This window comes from Nematolebias whitei, chromosome 9, assembly GCF_014905685.2.
Source record: "Nematolebias whitei isolate Nwh7 chromosome 9, NemWhi1, whole genome shotgun sequence".
In the NCBI taxonomy this organism is placed as follows: Eukaryota; Metazoa; Chordata; class Actinopteri; order Cyprinodontiformes; family Rivulidae; genus Nematolebias; species Nematolebias whitei.
In genome coordinates this window covers 14,281,913-14,289,870 of record NC_056506.1, presented here as the reverse complement: position 1 = coordinate 14,289,870, position 7,958 = coordinate 14,281,913, and the positions used below count along the sequence as shown (strand labels likewise).

Here is a 7,958-nt window from a genome sequence, read left to right as displayed (position 1 = left end):
CAGCTGGTTTTGGTTGTCAGCAGCAAACTGGTTGATCCACTCTGAGAAGGTGCTATTTAAGAGACTGAGCTGAAAACAGCACCTCAGACTGAGGAAGTCTCTTGGATGAGAGACGAAACGTTTCTATATATTTTTGCTTTGTTTTGTTTTTTGTTTTTTTTGAATGTCCAGAGGACCAGATTGAACTTTTTTAGATTTTTCTACCTGGATTATTGAGCATGCATCAGGATATGTTTTTAATGTAGTTGCTACTATTTTTGATAAATAATGAAAAGCACAGAAAAGCTTTTGTGTTCTGAAGCAAAATAGATAATGTCAGCATGATATTTTTTCATAGTGGATGTCTCATAACAATGGACTGTCATGGAGACATTGAGTGTTTTTGTGTGCATGGTGCCCTTTTAAACCAGTTCTTTATGAAAAGAAACTTGAAATGTACCTCAGCGCTTCTCGCAGAGCTCCTCGTTCACTCAGCGTCGTGTGCTTGATGTCGTCAAAGTTGTTCTCCAGCTTCAAACAGGACTAAGAAAAAGAGGAAAATAAAAAGGAGCAGACAACGGATGGGTAAATTGCATTTCCAAAAGCTGAGACGCTGAAAGTGAGTTTTTAATACAAGTAAAACAGTTAAAACAGGCTAAACAAATGTCAAAAATAGCTAAATTAATAGAAAGGCTAAAATAGTAAAACAGCAGCTAAAAGTGTAAAAAGTTGCTAAAATAAAATAAGCAAAACAGTTAGTAAAAATAGCAAAACTGGAGCTAAAACTTAAAAGAAATAAAACAGAAGCTGGGAGGCAAACAAGACATAAACTGTGGATTGAACGTGTGTGCTTGGGTCTTACATCACAGTTCCTTTCAGGGTTTCTTTTCCAGTGTTTCTTTTCTTTCTTCTTACTCGCCGTGGACACGACCTGAGTGTGAGTCTTCACCCTGGGATTCAGAGCCAAGATGTTCTGAAAAACACAACAACGGCAGCAGAAGTTTATTGTGTGATATGGAAACAACTACAGGCTGTGAACAGAGAAAGCTGGTCTGCTTTTTTACTCATGCAGTACCTACTTTACAAAGTATTGAAAACTACTAGTACTTTTACTCAAAAAAAGTAAAAAAAAAAATAGAGCTGGAATTCTTTTCTTGAACTGAAAATATTTCAACTTCTTAACAGTCTTCAACTAGAGAATAACAGATGCTTTGTTATTTAAAACTTTTAAATTTGACATGATTATTTATTAAATATTTAGCAAAATTCTGACATAAAAATGCTAAAAAACACGGGTTTTTCTATAAATCAGGACGACTGTAGTTGCATCATGTGAAAAAGCTGTGATTGTAGGAACAATGAACATTTTGTGTTAAAGAATGCTTTGTGGTCTTATTGTCCAGTAAAAAATAAATAAATTAAATAATCATTAATTTATTTGTTAAAAAAAACAAAAACTGGAATGTAACATTTGAATGAGTCACGTACACCAGAAACGCCTCTTTCATTTTCCGTTTACTAGTGTTAGTTCACAAAGTACAGTACATCTGTTTTTACGTCACACACACACACACACACGCGCACGCACGCACGCACGCACACACACACACACACACACACACACACACACACACACACACACAGATCTGCTCTGCTAAAATCACAAATAACAGGAGGATTCCTGGAAGTCTGAGCGTTTCAGCAGAAAATGATAAGATAATGATGAGCTGCAGGTCGATGAGCTGCTGGAAAGTGACCCGTTGCTTCATTAATGTCTAACAGAGGATATGAAAAAACTGAAATATTTCTCTTCCAGTTTTTGTACCAAATAATTACAATCTGAACATCAAGGAGCACATCAACCTGGCCAACATCGTTTGCCGGCTCAACTGGCCAAGTTTAGACCCAACAATGAACAATTCTCTACAGTTCACTCAGTTATAATGCAGAGTTCACAGTTTTTACTGCAATAATAATCAGGTTTATTAAACTAATCGTTTGTCAAGTGAAGGATCGGCTCCTTTTTTGACATTACCAGGCAGCAGCTGTTATTTATTTGGTTTACACGCTGCAGTCTTGTGTAAATGTAGTTTATGAAATCACTTAAAACTGATGCCTAACTTTAACACGTGCACATTTAAACCCCCGCTCTGACAGCCCCATGAAGCTGCTCAACAGTCTGAACATGAAACACGTGGCTGGTTACAGGTCACGTTTCATGATTATAATTTATGTTCATTGTTTCTTTGTTGTATCTGTGATGGCTGTTTTCTGTTCATATCCAGGCTTCTGCCTCGTTCACGTTCAGGAGCTGCTGTATGTGTGACTGCTGCTTCACATCCACACTATTGTTCATCAGTATTTAACCATTCATACACCAAAATGTTCAGGGCATATGGAGATGGTTGGTATGGCTTTTTTTTCTTTCATTTGAAACTTTTCAGAATGATAACTTCATTTACAAACATTTTCTCCATAGAAAATCATTGAGATCATTTTCTTCAATATAGTTAATTTAAAAAAAGGCTGAACACAACTATTTTAATTTTGTCTTTTTGCTCATTGTTTTGTTATCATTTTGCTACTATTATCTTTTAGCTAGCATTTTGGCACTTGTTGGCTTTTAGCGTTTATTTTATGTCTATTCTTTAGTGTTCTGGTTCTTTAAGCTTCAACAACTCAGTTTAATCTTTGGTCGTTTTCAGGAAGTCATTCAGCGCTCAGTGTTCGCACTGTTTTAGCTGAACATGCAGGTGAAGAACAGAAGCAAGGTGGCACACAGCTGTCGCCTCTCAGTGAGAAGGTTGCCGGGTCGAACCCTGGCTGGGGACATTTCTGGGTGGAGTTTGCATGTTCTCTCCGTGCATGTGTGAGCAGACCAAAAACAGGCATGTTAGGCCACGTTAATCCCTCAGACCTTGATATGTGTAGCCTGTCTATAAATCTGTGAGTTTCTCAAAGTACAGCTAATGAGTAACAAATGTACTGTTGGTTTATCATTACAAAGAGGAGTGGGCACGACCGTCACTGCTGCTGAAAGAACATCATTGGAGATCAGAACCGTCTGTTCTTTCAGATGCAGAGTTGCTTCTTGTGAGGCCTCGGATTAAAGGTTTGGAATAAAGTACGCTTGAAGATTTATCCTCTTATCTCTATGAAGTTTAGAAATTTTTTGTATGAACTATTTCAACAGGAGAGTTATTGCTTTATTGTAATTTTAATGAAGGGACCCATCACAGATTTAGACTTTGTTGTGTTAAACTGAGTATACGTAAAGTATGGTATGCTCATCTTACTAAGTTGATCCCACTCTGGACTCAGTAGGATCAAAAAGTAAAGAAACTGCTTAATCCAAGTAAATTACAACATGATTCATACAGTGTAAGCTTTGAATATGTCTTTTGAAACAAGTGCCATTCAAGCAAGTTTTTATTTTCAGTTTCAAACAATCTCTTTTCTCTGTTTTCATCATAAAACTATGGTTCTCTGCGAGTTAAAAACAAGAAGCAGGCAACAGTTTTTGCAGATATTTACCTCGATGTCTGGTAGATCTTTGCTCAGCATGATGTTTCGGTCCGGCTTCACAAGTTTCAAGCTGTAAGAAGATTCTGGTTGGTTTTGTGGATCAGATGTCCGAAGCACTGTTCGGGACGGCTCTGCTCCTGAATGAAACTCTCCGAGAGCTGATTGTACTTTTCACCAGATCCTCTCCCCGCAGAGAGGTGACGTCTTAGAAATGCCAGAGCAGCTTCTGTCCCATACCAACATGTTGATAAGGTGAGCTGATAGGCTGAGCTGTTATCAGCCACTGAGGGTCAAAGGTCAGCAGAACAGTGAGCAAGTTTTCAAGTGCGTTGCACCTGAGTTCTGCAGAAGCTATGTTCAGAAGAAAAAACAGTCTCTGTGGACAGACGTCAGGTTCAGACTCAACCTCTGAAGTGGGAATGGAGCTCTGAGTTCTGCTTTTACTTCTTTCGCATCCTGTTCAGAAATCTGCATTTAACCCCTTCATGCTTGAAGTAAGATTTTTAACCAGAAGTGATTCATATAATTTCACTGTGAACAGGTATTTGCCTTGTTCTGTTCATTCTGACTACACGTATAGTCAACTCACAAAAAGTATTTTCAAGTTGTTTCAACGTGCGGGTTTTCTTTTTAGGTTTTGAGCCAGTATTCACTGAAGGTGTCTCTGGAGTGGAGTAACCAAGATGTGGAAGGCTGCAGGTTGTGCTAGAAACAATCACATTTAAACATAATGAATATTCAAACAATTGTACTGATAACAATTAGGTGATTTTTGGACATTAGTTAAAATATATTCATTTTTAAGCACGGTGGCGCAACTGGTGCTGCCTCTCAGCGAGCAGGTCCTTGGTTCAAACCCCGGTCCAGGGGCCTTTCTGGGTGGAGTTTGCATGTTCTCTCCGTGCATGCGTGAGTTTTCTCCAGGTACTCCAGTTTCCTCCCACAGACCAAAAACATGCATGTTAGACTGATTGGTAACTCTAAATTGTCCCTAAGTGTGAGAGAGAGTCAATGGTTGTTTGTCTCGTTTGTCTCTATGTGTCCCTGTGATGGACAGGAGACCTGTCCAAGGTGTCCAACGCCTCTCGCACAGCGATTGCTGGACATGGGCACCAGTGACCCCCGTGACCCAAAAAGGAAGATGCGGGTAAAGATAATGGACAGATGGATGGATGGATGGATGAATATAATAAATAAAAGATTACATCCTGATGCATGCTCAATAATCCAAGTAGAAAAATCTAAAAAAAAATAAGTCAGGTTCTCTGGATGGATTCTTCTTGTTGAAATGTTTTGTCTTTTATCCAAAAGACTTCTTCAGTCTGAGGAGCTGCAATAAACTCAGTCTTATAAATAGCACCTTCTCATAGTGGATCAACCAGTTTGCTGGAGACAGCCAAAACTTGTTCACATGATAAAGGAGGACCACACAACCATAACAATTTGTCGTTAGTGCCCTGATGTTTGTTTGCTATTCACAGGAGGCTGAGTGATACTAGCAATAACAGCATTGTAAGAGGGGGACAGATGGACACGGAGGCCTCTGCCTGTTTAATGATGGATGGTTTCTTTTCACAAAGATGGCCTTCTTTACTCCACTCTCAAACCATTGTTCCTCTCTGTCCAGGATGTGAACATCTTCATCCCTGAACAAGTGACCGTTGACCTGGAGATGATTGTAGACTGCAGAGTCCTGGCCTGATGGTGTTGTTCTTCTGTGCTGGGCCATCCTCTTGGCCAGTGGCTGTTTAGTTTCCTCGATGTAAGACTGATCACAGCCCTCCTGACACTGAACAGCATATATGATATTACTCTGTTTGTGCCAGGGGACTGGATCTTTGGGATGAACCAGTCTTTGCCGTAATGTGTTTTGGGGTTTAAAAGCCATTGAGATGTCACGTTTAGAAAATTAACATCTCAGTTTAAAGAATACGTGGGCAGTGGCCGAAGGCGGGTAGCTTAGCGCTCTGACTGTGGCTTACCAAAGCTGGCTCTCGGAACATGGAACGTGACCTCTCTGGTGGGGAAGGAGCATGAGTTTGTGCGTGAGGTTGAGAGGTACCGACTAGATATAGTTGGGCTCACCTTGACGCACAGCATGGGCTCGGGAACCAATCTCCTTGAGAGGGGCTGGACCTTATTCCACTCTAGAGTTGCCCATGGTGAAAGGTGTGGAGCTGGTGTGGGTCTACTCTTAGCCCCCCAACTTGGTGGCTGTGTGTTGGAATTTTCCCCGGTAGATGAAAGGATAGCTTCCCTGTACCTTCGGGTGGGGGGACGGGCTCTGACTGTTGTTTGTGCCTATGCGCCGAACGGCAGTTCAGAGTATCCAGCATTCTTGGCATCCTTGGCGGGGTTGCTGGAAGGTGCACCAACTGGGGACTCCTTTATTCTGCTGGGGGACTTCAATGCCCATGTGGGTAATTACAGTGTGACCTGGAGGGGTGTGATTGGGAGGAACGGCCTCTCTGATCTGAACCCGAGTAGTGTTCTGTTGTTGGACTTCTGTGCTAGTCATAGTTTGTCCATCACGAACTCCATGTTCGAACATAAGTGTGTTCATAAATGCACTTGGCACCAGGACGCCCTAGGTCGTAGATCGATGATTGACTTCATAGTCGTGTCATCTGATTTGCGGCCTTTTGTTTTGGACACTTGGGTGAAGAGAGGAGCTGAGCTGTCAACTGATCACCACCTGATAGTGAGTTGGATCAGATGGTGGGGGAAGATGCTGAACAGACCCGGTAGACCCAAACGTGTAGTGAGGGTTTGCTGGGAATGCCTGGCAGAAGAACCTGTCACAAAGATCTTCAACTCACACATCCGGAGAGGCTTAACCACATCCCAGCTGAGGTGTGGGACATTGAGTCCGAGTGGGCCATGTTCCACGACTCAGTTGTTGAAGTGGCTGCCTTGAGTTCTGGCTGCAAAGTTGTCGGTGCTTCTCGCGGTGGACATCCTCGAGCTCAGTGGTGGACACCCTGGGTTCGGGAAGCTTTGAAGCTGAAGGAGGACTCCTATCGGTCCTTGTTGGTTGGCGGGACTCAGGAGGCAGCTGAGGAGTGCCAGAGGGCCAGGCAGTCTGCAGCATTTGCCGTCACTGAGGCAAAAGCTTGATGTTGTAAGGCTGTCTTGGTTGACATGCTTTTGCAACATCAGAGTCAGAGTTTCTAGGTGTGTTAGTTCCTTCTGAAGTCCACGACCATCTCCTTTGTATTCTTCACATTGATCGAGTAGACATCTGGGGTAGTGCCACTGGATTGGCAGACTGGTGTGGTGGTTTCCTTCTTCAAAAAGGGGGACCGGGGGGTGTTCTCCAATTACAGGCATTACTCTCCTTATCATCATTGGTAAGGTCTATTCAGGGGTACTGGAGAAGCGAATTTGATCGTTGGTCGAACCTCAGATCCAGGAGGAACAATGCGTGTTCCGGCCTGGTCGTGGAACACTGGACCAGCTCTTTACCCTCACTGGGGTCCTCAAGGAGTCATGGGAGTTTGCCATTCAGTCTACATGTGTTTTGTGGACTTGGAGAGAGCATAGGGGGCATCCAACTGTGCTCCTCAAGTTACATTGTGGGGAGTGCTCCGTTAGTATGGGATTGGTGGCCCGTTGTTACAGGCTGTTCGGTCCCTATACAAACGGTGCGAGAGTTTGGTTCACATCGCCGATAGTAAGTCAGACCCCTTCATGGCAGAAGTTGGACTCCACCAGGGCTGCCCATTGTCACTAATTCTGTTCATAACTTTTTTGGACAGAATTTCTTTGTGCAGCAAGGGGGCAGAGGGTTTCTGGTTCGGTGGCCTCAGGATTCCATCTCTGCTCTTTGCAGATGATGTGGTCCTGTTGGCGTCATCATGCCGTGATCTTCAGCTCTCACTGGAGCAGTTCACAGCTGAGTGTGAAGCAGCTGGGATGAAGATCAGCACCTCCAAATCTGATGCCATGGTCCTCAGTCATAATTGCGTGGATTGCTCTCTTCAGGTCGAGGGTGAGGGTCTGCCTCAAGTGGAGGAGTTCAAGTAGCTCTGGGTTTTGTTCATGAGTGGGGGAAGAAAAGAGTGTGAGATTGACAGACGGATTGGTACAGTGTCTGCAGTCTTGCGAACTATGTAGTGGTCTATTGTGGTGAAGAGGGAGCTGAGCTATAAGGCAAAGCTCTCTGTTTACCAGTCGGTCTACGTTCCTACCCTCACTTATGGTCACAAGCTCTGGGTCGTGACTGAAAGAAAGAGATCACGGATACAGGCGGTTGAAATTAGTTTCCTCCGCAGGGTAGCTGGACTCACTCTTAGAGATAGAGTGAGAAGTTCAATTATCAGGAGAGACTGAGTAGAACAGATTTTGCAGATTTTAAATTTAGAAGTATTAGCCTCTTGGCCAGCAGAGTTGTGAATGATATTAAGTCCTATTTAACAGGAGAGGGAGCACGAAAAGTAGATCACAAAGAAAGG

General features: G+C 43.0%; 1 protein-coding gene across 1 annotated transcript in view; it reads right to left on the bottom strand.

The window, feature by feature from the left end:
• Positions 1 to 3,705, bottom strand: part of dpydb (dihydropyrimidine dehydrogenase b) — a gene marked incomplete in the record, with an annotated part of 38,152 nt that extends 34,447 nt beyond the window's left edge. The window contains 3 exon segments of the mRNA XM_037681492.1: positions 440 to 522; positions 842 to 952; positions 3,514 to 3,705. Coding sequence (XP_037537420.1) covers positions 440 to 522; positions 842 to 952; positions 3,514 to 3,543 — 224 coding nt within the window.
• Positions 3,706 to 7,958: the final 4,253 nt, after the last annotated feature.